This window comes from Lathamus discolor, chromosome 15, assembly GCF_037157495.1.
Source record: "Lathamus discolor isolate bLatDis1 chromosome 15, bLatDis1.hap1, whole genome shotgun sequence".
Classification (NCBI taxonomy): domain Eukaryota; kingdom Metazoa; phylum Chordata; class Aves; order Psittaciformes; family Psittacidae; genus Lathamus; species Lathamus discolor.
In genome coordinates, this window is record NC_088898.1 from 2,640,667 (window position 1) to 2,660,163 (window position 19,497).

The 19,497-nt window shown below is 48.0% G+C and overlaps 2 protein-coding genes across 20 annotated transcripts in view; one reads left to right on the forward strand and one right to left on the reverse strand.

The window, feature by feature from the left end:
* Positions 1-14,436, forward strand: part of CRB2 (crumbs cell polarity complex component 2) — a 63,869-nt gene extending 49,433 nt beyond the window's left edge. For 11 of the 13 annotated variants that reach the window (XM_065695794.1, XM_065695791.1, XM_065695797.1 and 8 more), the window contains 7 exons: positions 1,947-2,894; positions 3,748-4,304; positions 5,159-5,324; positions 5,919-6,786; positions 8,130-8,246; positions 8,716-8,842; positions 10,508-11,729. In XM_065695794.1, coding sequence (XP_065551866.1) covers positions 1,947-2,894; positions 3,748-4,304; positions 5,159-5,324; positions 5,919-6,786; positions 8,130-8,246; positions 8,716-8,842; positions 10,508-10,735 — 3,011 coding nt within the window. In that variant the 3' untranslated portion in view covers positions 10,736-11,729. Of the gene's footprint in view, positions 1-1,946; positions 2,895-3,747; positions 4,305-5,158; positions 5,325-5,918; positions 6,787-8,129; positions 8,247-8,715; positions 8,843-10,507 lie in introns of all 13 variants that reach the window. The other 2 variants (XM_065695789.1, XM_065695802.1) reach the window with 2 other exon arrangements.
* A 1,184-nt stretch (positions 14,437-15,620) lies between these two features.
* The window catches only part of DENND1A (DENN domain containing 1A), a 192,089-nt gene continuing 188,212 nt past the window's right edge, over positions 15,621-19,497 (reverse strand). For 6 of the 7 annotated variants that reach the window (XM_065695810.1, XM_065695809.1, XM_065695812.1 and 3 more), the window contains one exon: positions 15,621-18,612. In XM_065695810.1, the coding sequence (XP_065551882.1) occupies positions 17,305-18,612 (1,308 nt within the window). In that variant the 3' untranslated portion in view covers positions 15,621-17,304. The remainder of the gene's footprint in view (positions 18,613-19,497) is intronic. The other variant, XM_065695816.1, reaches the window with a different exon arrangement.

Genomic DNA, 19,497 nt, shown 5'->3' on the forward strand with positions numbered 1-19,497 from the left:
AGGATTTGTATCAGACCTGTCTTCCTGATACCATTCAACAGCTGTCTCCCTTAAATCTGACTGCAAATTTGCTTCTTACACTTTCGAGAGCCCTCTAACCCACTAATAGCTCAGAAAGTGCCACACAGTTCTACTGCTTTACTGATTTAACTCCAATTGAAGTCTTCCTATCTTCTCTCCAACTGGGATTCTCCAAGATGAGAGATGTCCATTACATTCTGTTTATTCCAATTAATTTCTGTCAAGTCTGGCCATAGCTTTGTGCTGAAATCTTAATTCTATCCTTGCTGCTTCCTTTACAGGTAAGATCACACTCCAGGTTCTGTGTGCTGAGCAAGCCCAGCATTAAAAGCTTGAGAAAAAGGCCTGTGCTGAAGGTAGTATTAGCAACTCTGAATCTGTCCACCAGTTGAGCTCTTCTTCAAGGCAGATGTTACTGGCCAAATTCAGTGCTTTTCCACAGGCATTACACAGCAGTTTTCTTCTAAAACAGTTTAGGTCAGTAGAGCTGTGTCCTAGAGGAATCTGAGGTAATGTTGCCTACAGAACAGCTCTAGCGTAGCTGGAAAAGAGCAGAATTACCAGAGCCTTCCATTCCTTTCAGTGCCTCTCAGAGCTCCATACATGTTGTCCCTACAGTGATACAAACCAACATTTTGGAGCTGGAAGCTTCACCAGCCTGCAGAGGTAGCACTGGTGACAGCACTAAACACTAAAACTACTCCTTTTTAGAGTAAAGCAGCCTGGTTAGACAGCAGGGTACTAGTGGTTTGTGCAAACTGTGAGGCATTGCTGGAGCATGGCGGGGGCAAACTATCAAGATTCCAGAAGCATGTCTCTTTGCTAAGTTCTTCTGTAACACATCAAGTCCAGCTCCAGTGCTCCTAATGCCCCATCTCCCCTCATCTCTTCCCTTCAGGCAACTCTCTAATCTCTTTGACAAGCACATTCTGTCTAGTGGCTTTTCTTTCCAAATGTCTTTTGTGTTTTGATTCCCTTCCTTTGTGTGCAAATTCCTTCTTTTTCTTTCCGCTGTCCTCATTGTGCTTGCTGGCTAGATTCCAGTGGGTAATGCTATTAGATTGGGATAATCCATGCTTGGTTTATCTATGTGACTGTCTCTGAAGATTAGTGAAAACCAGTGTTATGGGCTAGATAATGTGAACTGGTTCAGAAGGGCTCTTCTATCACTCTGGAGATACTCAGGAAAATGACAGCAGAATTTCATTAGCCAGATTTGTGTGTAATGTCTTGTAATTTACTAGAGCCCTGTTGGGATACATGTGCCTTCAGGAGACAGACGTATGCAGTGTGGTGCTTTTTACCCAGTTCACTTCTGGACAGAACACGAATCGGCTTAGTGCAAGTGTGGCAAAATGCCTGTGGAGCATGTTTTGGTTGGTATTTGGTAGTGAATCGAGTTCTGTGAGTGTTTTACAACTCGGGGTCATTTCAGAATTTGAGTTTTCTTAACTGAGGCTTCCCAGTAACTTCCCGTTTAATGCCGTCTGTAACAGTGTCTCTGGTCAGATCTGTAGACTTAATTTGAGTTTCAACGCAGCAAATCTGTTATGAAAGACGCATAAAATCCTTCTCTGTGCTGTTGTACTTCTTCAATGTCCTCTGCATGTTGGTTACCTGTGGTGTTAGAGATTGTCTGGGAGAGGACTGTTTGGTGGATGATGGGGGCTGACTGGCTGAAGTTCTCTAAATAGCCCCTTCTTTGCAGCATCTGGAGGGTAGCACAGACATACGGGGTTATTTTGCTCTTATGTCAGTGGCAGGCCGCTCTGTAGTGATCGTGAGGCTTCTTGCTGGGAGCTCTGGTTTATGGTGGTTTCCTGAAGAGAATGGCTTGGAGGGCAGCCTGTGCCTTCCAGGCTTGGTCTGGGAAAGGGAGTCACAATCCCCTGCAGTGAGATCCCATTTCTAAATCTCTTTCGCAGGTGTGGAATGTGCTGTTAACATCAATGAGTGTGAGGAGGGTCCCTGCAAGAATGGAGCTGTCTGTGAGGATGGCATTGCTGACTATACCTGCCACTGTGCCCCTAGCCAGGATGGCATTATATGGGGAGGGAAGAACTGCTCTGTCAAGCTCACTGGGTGCCAGACGCACGACTGCCAAAATGAGGCCTTGTGCATCCCAACCTACCAAGCTGAGAGCCATGGCCACCTGTGCCAGTGCCAGCCTGGTTTCTATGATGCCACATGCTCAACACCAACAACGTTTTCCTTTGCTTCCAGAGGGTATCTCCTCACTGAGCTGCCCGTGAGCAATCAGAGCAGGAGGGACGTAGCAGGAGATCAGCTTGCCAGCGTGTCCCTCCGGTTCCGAACCACCTTGCCCAGCGCTATCCTTTTTTATCGAGGCCATGAAGCTGAATACTTGTTCCTGGAGCTCTATGATGGGATTCTGCATGCAGGACTGAAGAAGGAGGATGTTTGGTACCTGCTGCTCCTGGAGGGACTGAGAGTTGATGATGGCCAATGGCATAAAGTTGAAGTAGTTCTGCACAGCACTATGGAGCTAAAGCTGTGGCATGACTCTTGTGATGCAGGTGTCTGCCTGAAGAGCATTCCTGTCCCACATGGCACTGCTTTGATCCCACGTACCTTCCTGACCATGTATGTGGGAGGTGCTGAGGATTCAATGGCCAACAACACACATAGCCAGCAAGGCTTTGTTGGCTGCATGGAGGACTTGCAGGTAGACACTGAAGCTGTGCTCCCAATGGACCTGCCTGAGGGCGAGTCCTCCCCAGTGAAGCGGGGCTGTGACCGGACCGAGTGGTGCCTCTCCCAGCCCTGTTTCCATGGAGGGCTGTGTGTGGACCTTTGGGCAGCCTTCAGGTGTGACTGTTCCAGGCCTTATGGAGGCCCAGCTTGCTCATATGGTAAGTGCCATGTGATTTACATCTGCCAGCTCCTCTGTCACCCCATGCTGTAAAGATACCGGATAAGCATTAAAGATACCAGGTAAGCGGTGATGCTAGCTCTGGAAGCAGTATTTTGTACTTGACCAGTGAGAAGACTACAGCAAACCCCTCTGTGAATACAATTCTCATTGATCCCTTCCCTGTCACTTGCTCCTGCAGGAATGATTGTCAGTTTGTGATGCAGGTGTTATTCCTTGTTGAGCCAGAGGCTCTGACTTTATCTTTGTATCAGATCTATGTGAATGCAGCAGGGCTGGGAAGTTGTCTTACTGTGAAATGTTGATCTTGAGCTTCAGAGTTGAGAATGAAGAGGAATGTATTTCTTTATAGATAAAACGCAGTGTTAAAGGAAGCTCTTTGACAATTTTGAGTTAAAATAATACCTGTTTGCATTTTTTTTTTCTTCCTGCAAGGCTTACAGTAATCCTGCTCATTTTTTTTGTTTCACCCCTCAGCCCAAAGCATGGCAAGGACAAGGTGGTTCTGCTGTTACCAAATTCGCAAATTTTAGAAGCAGCTTTGTAGTTTACAAGTCCTTGAGTCAATCTGCTACATGGCAAGGGCTCTGCTAGACCCTCTTCTGCGACTTGGGTGCTTGAATTCATGCCCTCCAGAGAAAGCAAGGGTGCATTCACCTACTTCTTAATTTCACAGACCTGTGTGGGGAGAGAGCACAATTATTCTGATCCATGTTAAAAACGTTGGGAAGAAAGATACTGCCTCATTCATACAGAGCTGCTGCTTAGAATATCCCTGTGCCAGCTGCATTCCCCTTGTCACTGAGCTGATGTGAGTTTCTTTTCTCTTCCAGAGCGCCCAGCAGCAACATTTGGCCTAGAGAACTCCACCAGCTTTGCCTCTTTCAGCCTCTCTGACAGCCTTGGTACAAACTTCAACATTTCCTTTTTCATTCGGACTCGGAAACCTAATGGTTTGCTACTGCAGATCAGCAGTGAAACTGCCCCCTGCCTCACCGTGTACTTGAGGAATGGCAGGCTGCAGATACAGATGTTGTCTGCAGATACTGTGACATATCCAGAAAATCTGGTTGATGGGAGAAGACATTTTGTAGCTCTGTCTTTCCAAGGAGGAATTGTTGGTGCTCACCAATCGGACACATATGTGGAGCTGGGACAGCTCATAGCAAGACCTCTTTTAGCTGGTTACGAAGTGTATATTGGTGGGCATCCTCATCCAGAAAATGCAGATATGTGGGGAGGTTATTTTAAAGGCTGTTTGCAAGACCTCCAACTGAACAGCCACCAAATACAGCTTCTTCAAGTTGAGAACTACAGTCTGCCACAGGAACTCAATAGGACTCAGAGTGGTAATCTGGTGAATGGTTGCATCTCTGATAACACCTGCAAGGTATGATGCCTCTCGTTTGGCTCTACATGTGTGCAGTTGCTTATTGTAGTTCTGTGCTTACCGAAGAGTTTGACTGTTGCTGATACCAGAAAGGTGGTTATTTTTAAGTTTTGGAGGACACATAGTCCGTGTGCTCCTTTGTCACTCAACAAGCTACATACAATTTTAGCACCAAGTTTTCTCTGTAGTTTTATAGTTTGTGGAACTTGGGCAGTCCCGCTTTTATGTGGCCTTTCTCCATTTTGTTGAGCCTGCACACTTGTTTCCAGTTTCCAGCCTCACAGCAGTAACCTTTCCAGCTCCTCCCTTCCTCCTGTTTCAATTGCACAACAACCTCTTTTCCCAGGAATTTGCTGCTTCAGCAAGGACAGTTCAAGGAACTGTCTCCATAGTGCTCTTAGATGAGCGGCTGCCTCTCCTTCACACCACACGTGAAGGTGGGGTGACCATACTGCCTAATTTTGCCCTTCTTGCTCATGGTGCTGTAGCGTATTGCCATGCCTCTGGTATTAGGTGTGTCCTCCTAGTAACAGAACTTTCCGGGAGCATTGCAGCTTGTTTGTTCTGTTCCTCACCTTTGCTTTAGTGTTTTGATCTTTTCTAGATTGATGGAACTCTGCCTGGGGAGTATCTCATCAGCACCAGTGCACACAGGGAGAGGAAGGGTCTTGGGAATTTCTTGTGGAGAGACCCTTGTGCTTTCTTCACTGCTGTTGAGTCACTTTTAATTACGCTTCTTTCTTGATTCAAGCCCTGCTTGTACTAATCTTTGCTGTCACGTTTCCTTCTACCAAATTCTCTTAGATGCAAAGAGGAATTACTCTGCCTCTAAATTCTGCTGGTTTGTTTTTCAGTCTGAACCATGTCAGAACGGGGGCACATGCACTGTCACCTGGAATGATTTCCACTGCAGCTGTCCAGCAAATTTCACTGGGAAGTTTTGTGAAGAGAGAGTCTGGTGTGAAAGTGACCCTTGTCCTGAAGCTACCACCTGTGTAGATGTTCCAGCAGGATACGTGTGTGAGTACTGTTCTCCTGCTTATCTAATGGTAAAATCCCCAATGTTCACTGTCTGTAATGTCTGTAAGGTTCAGCCATTTCTAGACTCTCAGGTTATTTCACCACACAGGACCAGTTCAGTGTTGCAAATGTGTCTTGAGTTCTCTCTTAAGACAGAACCATAGAGAGTAAGCAGACTAGTTGGCTAATGATGCCCTGATGTGGAGGAAGGGATGTTTAGTGGCTAGGAAGTGTCCTGGAACTTGGGTGTTGGGGTGTTCCCAGCTCCTGTCTCGGCAGCTTTGGATGTGTCACTTCCCTGACTTATGCTGTAGTTTTTTTAGCAGTAAAAGGGGAACAGTGTTTTTGTGCACTGCTGTGAGACTGCTGAGTAAAAATTGCTACACAAGAGATGGATATTATTATTAGAGGTGCAGTTGTAAACAGGAAGGGTTTTAAGGATGCCAGCAGCTAGGGCTCTAATCCTACTTGCGCTAAGCTTACATGGTTCTTAAGGAGAGAACATGCCAAGAGTTTGTCATTGGTCTGTCTCAAACATGACAACAACTGTCTTTCAAATCCCTTATGCTCTACCCCACCCCTTTTTATTTCTAGGTCTGTCTAGCGCAACATTTGATAGTTACGCTGCAATTGAATTTGCCAGCAGTGCATCAGTGACTAGAACTCTGAGCAGCCTCCATGTGGACTTCAGAACCAGGGATGAAGATGCTGTTTTGCTTTGGGCTGTGGAAGAAGTGGATTCCTTCCAGATAGCCATTAAGAACTCTTCCCTGCTTGTTGACATCAGGAGTGGGAATAGCATTGAAGGTGTCAGCTTCCTGAGTCAGAATTCCGTCACGGACGGTGCCTGGCACAGCATCTCTGTGTCCATGGAAGAGCCATCTGCCCTTGCTTCCAGATGGCTCATTCGTTTGGATGACTCTGTTAATATGACTCTGCAGGGAACTGCTGGGAACTTGGACTTCCTGAAGAACAACGCACTCATTGTTGTAGCTGAAAACTTCACTGGCTGCCTCGGACAAGTGAGCATCGGGGGGATCTACCTGCCGTTCACTGGCCACCTCTCGTACCCCCAGGCAGAGCAGTTCCAGCAGTCCAGCAGAAGGACCATCCAGCTGGGCTGCACTGGCGCTGACGTTTGTGCTTCCAGCCCTTGCCTCAACGCTGGCACTTGTGAGGACTTGTTCAATTCCTTCAGCTGCGCCTGCAGTGCTGGCTGGGGGGGGCTGCTCTGTGAGGCTAACATTGATGACTGCCAGTCCAGTCCCTGTGTGCATGGGGACTGTGTTGATGAAGTAGCAGATTTCCAGTGTCAATGCTTCCGGGGGTTCATTGGAAAGAGGTGTGACATCAACGTGGATGACTGTGTGCGGCACCAGTGCCTGAACGGGGCTACCTGCATCGATGGGGTTTATGGCTACTCCTGCAAGTGCCCTCCTCACTATTCGGGACCTCGCTGCGAGTAAGTGCCTTGGTTGGTTTGGTGCAGCACATAAACTGGACTTTTATTTTGGGACTCTTTGGGAAAAATTCTCATTGCAAGTATCTGGTAGGTGAAGCACCTGAATTGTGCTGTGAATTGGAAGGTGCTGTTCAGGTCCAAATCCTCCCTGTCAGGTGCTCAGTCTCATACAGGATAAAGGTCCTTCCTTTTCCTGTGGATTAGCCCCCTGCCACATTTCAGAGCTGTTTAAAGTACAAGTCTTGTATTCTAGATTCCAGGTGCATTGCGTGTCCTGGAGTGACAAGAGTGGTGCCAGTGGGATGGGTTCCTGGGCATAGGGCAGTAGGGGGACAGTCTGACCTCTGCTGAGAATGCTGGTTTTGATAAAGCTTTGATGCTGGGTTTCTAGAGTTGACCTGTAGGAGGAGTTCCTAACTGGGTATTTATGGAAATGCCCATTGCTACTCCCTCTTTGAAAACAAGCCTGACCCTGGCAAATGCTTTCCTGTAAGACTAGATAAAAATACATCTGCACTCCTACACTAACAGCATTCCTTCAACAGAGGGCTTGGTTGTATTTTGTCATTGGATCTAAGACTATGGGCATTGTTTCTGTGTACTGGTTAAAAAAAATGTATATTTGAGTATCCTGCTCCTTATCAAATATGGACTGGGAGGATAAAGGTTATTTACCCATCACCTGCTGCCTGCACTGCTTAGCAGTGCACATTTCCTGACCCCTCCATGGAGCTCATGTAAAATCTGGTGGGAAATCAGTATGGAGTCAGGAGGAGGGCTGAGGATTTTTGATAAAGTCTGTATTTATAGCATTTGTATTAGTATGGCAAAAATCCAGCATATTTTAGTCACCAAGGTATGCCTCATATCAGTAAAGGAGGTAGGAATCAACATGTTACTTACACTTCCATATACTTGTGCCTGATCAAACTGAACGTTGACACAAATACATGGCTGAGCTTCAGTTATGTGATATACCCAGGTTCAATTCCCTGTTCTTGCTTCATTCTGGTGCAGTTATCTGGTACTTGTGTTAGCCTTGGTGGCCTTGCTGTGCTGCAGTTTGGCGTTTCAACAGAATCCTGCTTCTGTTTTCATCAGCAAGAATAGGCAACTGTGTGAGGAAAGCCCTAGTGCTGGCACAGCTCCTTCGTGTTCTCTGGGTGTGCTCAGAGTAGTTCTCTGGTATTATGCGTGATTTCTGAGACTGTTCCCATCTCCACGCGTGTTGAACTCCTTCCTTACAACTACCAGTGGCTGTGCTGTGGCCCTCACCAGCCCAAATACACTTTTACCTTCCCCAAAACCTGGTTGCTTTAGGGATTGTCTCTTGTTTTTCCCAGATGGCCATTCCCCCCTGAGCAATGTGGGAAGAACTTCACCTGCCTGAATGGTGGCAAGTGCGTCAGTGAGAGCTGGGGAGCCAACTGCACCTGCAAGCCGGGATTCACTGGAAGGAAGTAAGTGCTGGTTCTCTGATGCCTGCAGAGGAGTTGGTGCTCCAGTTGTTACATCAGGGGGGATGTCTGAGCAGGTTCAGTGCTTCCTGCTCTGGCACTTTTGCCATTCAAACAACTGCTCCAAAACTGTACAAGCTGTTGTTTTACCAAGAGGCAGCTTGATACGATCCTGCTGACAATACCAGTTCTTGCAGTGTGAACTGCTTCCAAGTACTCCTGAGCCTCATGAGAATTCATTAACTGTGCTAGAGACCCGAACTGGCTTCAGTCATACAGACATGACAAAAGGAGGATCGGATGAAGGGGGAGGAATTCAGTGTTGTTGGACCCTGGAGGAAGCACCTGAAACAAGTGCAACAGGAACTTCTCAAACGAATGAGGCTGTTTTAGGCTGTGTGATCCTGTGTTCTATGGCACAAACGCACACGTGACAGACCTCATTTAATCCCAATGTGCTTTTCCTTTCCAGTTGTCAAATTAACATAAACAAGTGTGAGCCAAACCCTTGCCAGAACGGGGGCACCTGTCAGGACTCTGAGAACAGATACGAGTGTCTGTGCAGTGCCAGCTACACCGGGGAGCGCTGCGACATCAACGTAAGCTCTTCCTTTTGCTTGTGCTCCTGTCTGTTTTCCCCAGCTGGGTTGTGAGGTGCAGCAGCTGTAGGCTTAGAATCACAGAATCATGGAGTGGTTTGGGTTGGAAAGGACTTTAATGCTCATCCACTTCCAAGCCCCTGCCACAGGTGGGTTCTAACCCACCTTTCACTTGACCAGGTTGCTGAGAATGCAGAGTTCCAGGGCTGGGGAACACTGGGGCTGCCACAGCCCCCTGCACGTCAGCACCACTGGGAAATCAGCTGGTACCAAGGAAACCCAAAGTGGGAAATGACTTTTCTTTCACAGTGCTGTTGCAGGTTAGGCTCCAGTGTGTAAGATTGGCTTTTTCTCTGTGGAGCTGTTGCATGGAGTGGCAGCTTGTTTGGTAACCTGGGAATGTACTAACCCAAACTGCATGGGCAAGGCTGTGCGCCACGGTGGGGTTTGCTGCTGTTGCTGTTACTGAGGCTTCTGTAATGCATGTGCCAGGGGGTCACTGACATTTCCGGTTTGCATGCATAGACTCCTTCAGGCATCTTTCTCCTCTGTCCCAGGACACTTCTTATGGGTTCCTTGTTTCCATTTTCATCCTCCCCAGTACTTTTTGCAGAACTGTCTTGTCTTTTCCCTCTTTAAAGGCCAGGGCCTGGCAGGGCAGGGAGGAGGACAGGGCATGGCTGCTGGCTGGGGGTGCTGTGAACATAGCTGTGGAAGCAGAGGGGTGTTAGCTGTGCTCTCGCTCTTTCTCCCTCCCACCACCAAGCAGCCGGGATGGGCTGCTGGAAACGCCTCTCGTGTTGGTACTTGTGACTAACCCTGTGCATGCTGTGCAAAGCTAGAACTAACCCTGAGCGCATCCTTGAGTTCTGGCAGGCTCAGAGCATCCACTTGAGCTTCAGTCATGTGAAAATGGCAGAAGGGCTTCCAGGTACTCGGGGATTATTCCTCCTGAGCTGCATTGCTTTGTGCCATTAGCGTAGGCTGTAAGGCGTTCAAATGGTGGAAATAATCAAGCTGGAATTCTTCTGGTTTGATCTCTGAGGTGGCAGATACTAGCGTGTCTCAGCAGTAAGAAATATTTTAAAGCTTTTTTAAGGACAAAAGCGCCACAGTTTTTATTTCATTCTTTGTTGTCGTGTTCCGCACATTCTTAATTCCACCAGAACCTGAAGCATGTGTGTTCGGGTAGGTTTCTCTCCTCAGTACTTGGGACTTTTATCATCTCCATCTCCCACCCATGTACTGGCCTTTTCAACATCCTCCCCTTCCTGCTACAAGTTGTCTGCAAGCATTTTTATCTAGTGGGGGCATTAAATATGTGCCTTGGTAAGTGAGAAGTTTTGAGCTATGAATTCAACGGATCTTGTATTCACCATTCACTGTGCCCATTATTATTATTATGGTCTGTTCTTGGTTTTTAAAATGGACTATTTTTAATGCCAGGTTTGAACATGTTTTGGTGAGAGATTAAAGAAGGGACAGGAGCATTCTCTGTGCAGGTGCCCTCAGACCCTTGTTCCTTCCTTGTCCTTTCCTATTCAGGTACAGGGTACCCTTGCTTTTCTGAAACCTTTTTGCCCTAATCTGACCATTTTGGGTTCTTCGACTGCAGTTATTGTAACCACGGGAGTTTCATTGTTTCTCCATTAATTTCTCTTACAGAAAGGGACTCCAGGGGCTCTCTTCCCCTCCCCACTAATTGAAGTAGCTGTCCCTGTAGCCTGTGGCTCTTTACTGCTACTCAGTATTGGTCTCATATTCATGATTCTCACTGCAAGGAAGAGGCGCCAATCAGAGGGAACCTACAGCCCGAGTCAGCAAGAAGTGGCAGGAGCACGGCTGGAGATGGACAGTGTCCTAAAGGTGCCACCTGAAGAGCGGTTAATATAGGCCCTGCAGTGACAAGGAGATGCACCTGCAAGGTCTGCTTTGACCTTGACCTTTTTCCAGCACTTGCAGCAGCAGAACCACCCCATCCCATTTTTCTTAAGGCGTGTGCGGTGATGAAGACGTGGACTTAGAAGGACCAGGCAGAGTGTGCAGGCAGCGGCTGCTCCAGCAGGTTTCAGTGAGCCAAGTCAGTGCAGAGCACTGGCTCTGAGAGGCTCTGCTTCTGCCCTCCCTGCCCCATGGACTACTCCAGCCATTCAGGGGCTGGGGAGGGGCTCTGGCTCCATTCCCCCTTTCAGGCAGCAGCGGCATAGTTACATCTGCTTTAAATGTCAGGGTTAAATTAGGTGCTAATTTACAGATTCAGATCTATATATGCCTTTAAGGAGCGTTGCGTAGAGGGTGTTTAAGGTTGGTTTGTCTATACCGGTCTGTTTCTGTCAACTGAAAAACACTGGAAGCTTTCCCAGCTCAGGTGCGTGGGGTTTCGCCAGCAGCCTTCAACAGCAACAGCAGCTGTGACCTCCTGCCCTGCCACAGCCACCCTGCTCCAGGGACCTGCCAGGAATGACTGAACTCATTGTGCAGATCGGTGTTTTTCGGAGCGATGGCTGTTAGACATTCCCACGGGTACCAAGCGAACGGGTTTGGGCCATTCGCTGAACTTGCGGCTCGTGGGGGAGCAGGGAAAGGATTCCCAGGCTGCTCTGCAGGCCCTGGCCTCTTCTGTGACAGGGAGGGGACAGTGAAGGGGTGGTGGGGGGGGGTGTGTGTGGAGAGCTCCTGTCTGGCACTGCTGTCAGCACAGTGTGGCTCAGAGGGAGACAGTGGGGAGCGGGGATGAGGGATGTGAATTGCAGCGCTGGCCACATGGAAGCTCTAACCCCGTGTTCTACCGCAGCAGCCGGTGTGGGCCCATCTTAGCAACTCCTCCGTGGTGGGAGCAGTCGGGGTTGCAGGCGCTGCCCTGCTCCTGGCAGTGGTTGCAGCCACGATGATTGTCATGAAGAGGAGGAGAGCAACTCAGGGAACGTACAGCCCGAGCCGTCAAGAAAAAGATGGGGCTCGAGTGGAAATGTGGAACGTCATCAAGATGCCCCCAACCGAGCGGCTGATTTGAGAACTGGGGTCACACAACAGCGTCTCTGTCTTAGGTCATGGGATGTGTTTTTATAGGCCAGGTCTGTACTGCTTTAAGCTAATTCATAGGCTGCCGGCACCTGCCTGCCGCTGCTTGCAGGAAGATTCAGCTGCTTGAATGAGCTTGGTTATTGCAGCTCATCCCATAAATAATTGTGTAAAACTGATTTGCCAGTAAAGGTTGGGAGGGGAAGAAAATATGGAGGGGGAGGGAGGAGGAAAGTGTGGCTGTGGTGGCAGAGTGGGGACGCAGACTCACTGTCACAAGGTCATGCTGCGTGTCACCAGAGAGCGGGGCCAGCAGCAACTGCTTCTGCCACGCGGTCACCGTGAAAGGCACCTGCAAATACGTGAGGTAGGTCAAATTAATGGGAATTAAGCACTGTGTTAAGAAAGAATGTGAATAAGGGGGTGGTTTCAGACCCATGTGCCTGTGCCTCCTCTGCAGAGCTGCAGGAGGTCAGTGGCTGGTGGGAGGTGTTTCCTAGAGCTGCTGCTGTCCTTCATCACTATAGAGTGCACATTGTGACATGAGAACTTGAGTACCACTGTGTGACACCAAGTACTTCTACTAAAACCTTTCCTAGGCCTAGACTAAACCACAGGAGCATTTTAAGTGCCTTTCTGAGCGCGAGTTGCCAGTTACAGCGTTAACCCTCTTTGGAAGGAGGATGTTTGTATGTTGATAAATGGATCACTTCCTTTGGTCAGCTGGGTGATGGTACCAGGCTGGTGACAGGAGCACAGCCGGCTCAGGGGCAGGGGCAGGCACTGCACAAGCATGACGGCAGAATGGACCTTCCTAAGGGACTGAAGGTTTGAACATGGTGGTGTTGATTTGTGTAAGGAGCAGGAAAGGAGCCAATTCAAGACCTGTTCCTCTTGGACAGACAGGTTTGGGCTTGTCAGCACAGGAGAGTGGGATTTAGTTCACTAATAGTGTCCTTTAGCCCAAAACCAGGGTTTGTGTGGTAGTGAGGCACAATGCCCTAAAAAGAGCATTTATTCTGTGGTGTCACTTCTCCTTTGTGTCTGTTGTAGCTGCGGAGTGTGTTCTTTCTTCACCTGGGGAAAGAAATGCAGCAGAGGAGGCCAGATAAGGTCTGGAATCATCAGTGTGTCAGGGTAATTACTGTAACTATCAGTGACACGTATTTTAGCAAACAGTGGCTGCTTTTTAATCCCTGAAACACCATTAAGCAGCAGGGTGTGAATCTGCCCCCGTCGCTCCTCACCACTGTTCTGGTTTGCTTTTGGTTTGTTTTTATTTCTGCTGTAGCTGTGCTGTGACTTTCTCTGTAATTCTGAGTAAAGGGAGGAGTAAAATCACCTGCTCAGGACCAGCTCTGCAGCACACGCAGCGGCTGATGGACAGGTGATGGGAAGAAACAGTTTGGAAAGTAGAAGACAATGAGTATTTTTCCTGTAATACAAACTTGCCCGCTGTAGGAGCAGGCACTGACCCTGCTCTGGTGAGGGGTTGGAGAGGATAAAGAAATGCCCTAACTTCAGTTCATGTTTATTTATTTATTAGTAATAACACTGCTGGTGCTTTGCCTGTGAACTCATTGCTCTCTAGTTCCCAGATGCTCTTTAGGAAGGTCTCTCACAGCTGTGGGACAGAGGCAGTGCCCCCTGTCACTCCCTTGCTGCCTGGAACCAGTTACACTGCAACCTTAGGAAAAAGGTGAGGGTCACCTTGCTCAGCAGCATCTTTGCCACCAGAGGATGAACAGCTTGAAGGAGGCCGCACTGTTCCAGGGAAGCAGGCCCTGTGCTGCCTCTGGAGATACAAAACCCACCCTGACCCAACCCTGTCCCCATGGAAGGGTGACTTTGTCCCCAGAGGGCCGCGCTGCCCTCGCTGCACCGCGCTGGTGGGTGAGGTTTCCTTCATTCCATTCCAACTTACAAGTTGGTTGACTACAATCAACCACAGAACCTTGGCCTCAGCTCTGGCTTCTGATTCACCTCCAGGTCGAGGCCTGTGCTTTTACCTTCCAGCTCCACTCCAGTTTTTCCATTTAAATTGTGGAAAAACAAAGGCAGCGACAGGATCTAAATGAACCCGTGTTCCTCCAGCCTGTATTGGGGAAGAAAACTAGAATGCTGTTACAGGAACTATAATTAAGCTACTGAAATAGCCTGAAGGACAACAAGCAGCTAAACCCCCTCCGCAATAAGGAGCCAAACGCAGGTGATGGCAGGCACGGAGGTGTCTGCGGCTCCAGGTCGGCAGCAGGAAGGCTCCGTCCTGCTCTGGCGCTTCCCAGGACTACAGAGCAGCTGTGTCCATGTTGAGCACCCAAAGCCAGTACTAGAAAAGTGTTAAAACTGTCAGTGTCTTGAGCATTTCTGCAAGATAAATTTTGAAAGTTTGGGGTTTTCAATAATGAACTTGACTTCCTTTTGATATTTAATTTTGGAATCTATTTTTTCACAGAACTGCATTTGCTGTGGTTCCGCATCCTGGGTTCTTTTGTAATTGTAAATTTTGTAATTTGTAAAAAGATTAGAATGTCCTTCAAGGAAATTTACAATAAAATCTGGTTAAAATGGAAGTTCCCCTGACTCTGCATGGTTGCTTCCTTTAAGAGTAAGGAGATGGCTGATTCTGACCTGTGCGGGGGAACGCAGCCATTCCCTTGCCAGAAAGTTCTCCTGGGCCATCACCATGATGCCATTCCCACAGGACAGGAGGCGGGAGGGCACCAGCTCCTGCCTGCACCGCTTCCCATTTTAAATCCATCCATGTGTTAAATTCCAACAACTAGAAGCAAAGTGGAAAAACACAAACAATTTCTAAACCTGGATGGTGGATTCTAATTGCAGGTTATTGAAAAACAGCCCCTAGTGTGGGCAGGGGAATCACAAACCTCTGGTAGATAAAACCTACACATAACGAGGGGGCTTCAGCAACAGCATTCTCGTATCTCCGCAGCTTCCCGTGCCTGCATGTAAAACGTGTCTGACCTTGTGCGTGAACAGGACATGAGCCTGGTTGTGCCATCAGTGCAGCAGCAGCTGTGCCGGAACGCTGAGGATTTGCTGTAACTGGGCAAAGCTTTACCAGCCAGCCATGGGGAATACAGGAGCAATGGACAAAGCTGAATCGTATCGCGAACGCTGATCCAGGCTGGTAAAAACCACCACAAATATTTCTACATCAGAAAAGGCCCCGTTTCCCATCCCCAAACAAGCACACCTGGGTTCCATGCGGAGTGAATCGCATTTGGAATTCCTGAGATGTTAAATAAAACACTAAAGTCTGCCCAGGGACATTTGATTCCTTTTGTGTTTTATAAAATCTCCAGGGATGTCCAACGTCCCCCTGCCCCTCAAGGCCAAGTGAAGGGTGATGGATGCTTTTATTGAAGTGTTAATGCTTTTTAGTGCCTCAAATTGACTCAAAAGCTAAACCCAAGTGTGCTTGTTTGTCTAAAAACCCACAGCATAAAATACTCTGTAACATGGCAGAGTAAAATGACCAGAGATGGGCAATGATAAAGAATTACCTGAGCATGTGTGAGCCCTCCTCAGTTTATCATGTGTGACATTAAAACTCTTAATGAAAACCAATGTGCAATTCCGGTGGCACATCCTGTGCGGAACCTCCTGGCGCCTGCACATACACACCACAACCAAGACAGTTTCATCATCTGGGTCATAGCACAGGAGAGCTGAAATTCCAGCCTGAATTTACAGGTACCATTCATAGTCTGAACCGTATAAAATCAAGTGGAGCTCTTAGCGGAGACTTTTAATATTTTACTATGCAATACTAAAACCATCCGTCTTCCAACACAAAAGGAAAATACAAACCCAAGCGAGTGGCTCGTCAGAGGAACAGCACTGTACAGAAATGTAGTATTAATGTAAGACTACAGTCTCCCCCAGCCTGTTGGCACGTCAGACTCGATCGCAGAGACAGCCACCGTCATACACTGAGTAAGAAAACTTCCAAGGTTATGTGACTAAAATAGAGACATTGGAAATCAGATAAAGCTTTACAAGAATTTCCCCGTGTGTCCAAAATGGTTTCCTTTATCAAAGGCTAATGGTGATGTGATTACCTCTTCTAGAGTAACATGGGTTACAGCAGATTGTGCCCAAATACAAAACGAAACGAAGAAGCACCACGGAATGAACCCAGAAATGCTCACTGCAGGGACAGCAGCTTGGAGAAGGGATGCTGAGATGAAGGTGACATTTCTTGAGAATACTATTGCCACAGGAAAGTGTCTCAGAAAATCCCAGTGAACGTACCCGTTAACTTCCCAGGGCTTCGCTGTCCTTCCTGGCCTCACACTCCATTTCTTCATCCAGTCACTGTCTCGCTGTACCAGCAAACGGGTCTCAGCACTGCAGGACAGGCTGACAGCACCGGGCGCAGGCCAGATCCAACTCCAGATTCCAAGGCAGGCGCGGGTATTCCTGCGCCGCGCTGCCGGCGTGTCCGCACACTGGCCTCTAACAGGAACTCACGAGCTGGGAACTTTATACCCCAAGTTTTTTCTCTTTTTTGTTTGTAATAACCAAGTAAGATATTGTTACATTCCATTCATATACTGCCATTTATAGTATTTATATATAATATTAACATACACAGATATAAGAACTAGGATACTCTTTATGGCCTCTATTCTCTGACGGATTTAACAAAACCAAACAAAACCCCCCCAAATTAAAACAATTGCTGGTGTTTCCAGTTTCCCAACAGAGATGCAGGACCAAACCCTGAGCAACTGCTCTGTGCCACGGTTTTGTTGCAACAAGGACTTACAACACCTCTGCACCAGAGAAGCCCCTGTTACCTCTCAGTATACCAGGGAGGAAATGAAAAGTCTGCAATAAAAGCTCATCCAATATCGTAACCTAAATGAACAGATGCATTTCGAGACAGGGCGAACTCGGAGGCTAACAGATGCACCCCGTGCAGCACACAGGGCTGGGTTGCCTTGCTGCTCTTTACACGTGAAAGCAAAAGATTCTAGGTATCGTGTAACACGGGGAAAACTCACCACCATTCCCTCTGTGGGAACAACGCACCAGTGTCCTTGCCACGTCATGCTCCCGCCTGCGCTAAGGACTGCAAATACAAGGGAAGGAGCAACTTCTGCCTCAGCAGTGTTGTCTGAAAAGCTTTGTGTGGAAAACCGAACCAAACCCAATCCCACTACCCTCATGCTTTGGTCAGTGCAAGTCCTGGGGTTTTCCAGTAGTGGAGAGTGAGGAAGCAGCTGCAGGGAACAGGACAATGGGGGAACTCTGGGCCAAAAGCACTCGGGTGTGAGTTGCAGCACAGTGATGGTCCTGCAGCTCTCCTGGTTCAGCCTTCTGTGAAAGAAATGCTTGGTTTTATGCTGGCTCAAAGAAACCCAAAAAATCCTCTGTCAATTCCAAAGGGACATCAAAAGCCATTGGGAGCGTTACTCAAAGGTTTCCCATCGCTTTCGGAGCTGTTCAACCTTACCTGGTACAGATGACACATCCTGCTTTGTCTTTTTTAGCAAATCTTCAAATGGATCTTTTGTCTCCTCAGATTTTGAGGACAGTAACACTGACTCTAAGCCCTTAGCTGGCCTGGCAGGGATCAAAGGGGGTTCGTTAGACAGGAGAGATAGTGCTTGTTTGGGATCTACCTTTGAGCTGGCCTGGCCCACCTGTAACGTTCTGGTTTTAGAAGGACCACTCAAACGTGCTGGCTGCAGAGAGCCTGCAGGAGAAGGGCTCTGCAGCAGCATGGAGCTCGCCGGTGGCACGGCTGGAGCCTGGCTAAACAAGTTTGGCATGGAGAGCGTTGAAATGTTTGGTTGAGGTCTTTGTGGTGGGTAGAAGCTTGAACTAGGGGTTATGAAGCTAGAGCTATAGGCGTGACCTAATGAGGGGGTAAAAGAGCCTCTTGGGGGTCTCACTAGAGACACCGAAAGGGCTCCTGGCATTGTTTGTGTGAATGGGTTAGGAGATGGCTGTAAAAAAGGAGGAGGTGCCGGGGAAGGATAACCAAGTGGCTGGACAAATGGTGCAGCTGGAGTAGGCACAAAGTCACTTGCCACCGAGGCAAAGCCAGCTGCAGAAGGTGAAGCAGCTGAGCTCTGCAGGCTGCGGGGACCTTGCTGTGGGCCACTGCTTTGCCAGTTGGCTGTTTTTAATGGATCCAGTAGATTAAGAAGGTAGTCGCTTTCGTTACCTGTGTTTTCTGTCTGCACCTTGACAGGCTGGAGCATCTCAGCAGTGCTGGTAGCACCGGGCAAAAGCTGAGATGGACGAGAGGAGTAATTTACAGACTGCTGGATTTCAGAGTCTAAGCACATGCTAGCAGCTCCGAAGGGCTCTGGGATAAGATCTGAAACCAAATGGCTACGTCCTGGGGTGAGAATTTCTGCTGGCCCAGATGGAGTCTGATGCTTGGAAGCCCTGGGTGCTGGTGGTGGTGGCACTATCCCCAGTTCAGGAGTCTTTCTTCCCTGTGGCCTAGGAATGGTGATGTTCCCTTGAATGGCAGGATTTGGTTCATCCTTTTCTGCAGGGGCCAAGATGCTGTCTTTGCTCCGGGGTCTCCTTGTGATGGGTGGCATGTTACCAAGCGCAGTCAAGGGCCTTTCCGGTGAGCTTTGGGAATACTTGGTTGGAATAGCCATGTCATCATGACCCATACTCCACAGCTTGTTGTAAGGGTGAGACAGCTTCATGGGTGGCACAATCCTGTTCCTCTCAGACACGCCAAGATCCATTCTCTTGAAGAAAGCATAAAAAAAATACGTTAGCTTTCACTGATGTCCTCACAACACAGAGCATAAAGAAGCATAAAGCCAGGCTGCTGAGCTATGGGTGGAAGAGGATCTGCCCACAGGCTGCCAGCACTGGAGAGGGAAGGAGCATGCAGTCTAGAAGGACAGGCAGGACATCAGAAGCAGGACTCTGCAGTTTTAAGTCCAGCTCTGCCTCTAACAAGTTGCTCAACTACGACATACTGTGGCATCTGTTGTTAGCCAAGTAAGGAGCACGTACCTTATCCAAGGTACAGGAACTGAGAAGCTTTAATTGCTGTAAGGAAAAGCTGTCAAATTAAGTACCTGGATGTAACACTAAATTAAGTATTATTATAAGGGGGAAATGCCATTCTCTTCTTTCATGTCACATGAAGATCTCAGACTCTGATTTAGTCTAGCACTTTCTGAGCTGCACATAATCAGTGAAGTTCCTCATGAAGAATCTCTCTTCTACAATCTAGATTGTTCAAACGAAACCTCAACCAAACTGCCCAGAATGAATGAAGGTCATTTAAAAAACATGCGGTTTGGAGAGGACCTGAGACTTCCCAGGTACTCTTTCTCACTGCCAAGCATCAGCTTCAAAGATCACTGTGTGTGACACCCAGTGGACAAAACACCTTCTGAGGAGCAGGGCAGATACCTCCTTCTTGAGAGGCTTTAGTGGAAAAAAGTTACTGTCATATAACTGAGTCCCATCCCAGTAATTTCTTAACCCAGAGATGAATTTTGACACACGAACAAATGCCCAGAAAACAGATGCATCTACTCAATGACACTAAAAGGTTCCTCAGAGAATTACAGAACGGTTTGGGTTGAAGGGACCTTAAAGCTCACCTAGTTCCAACT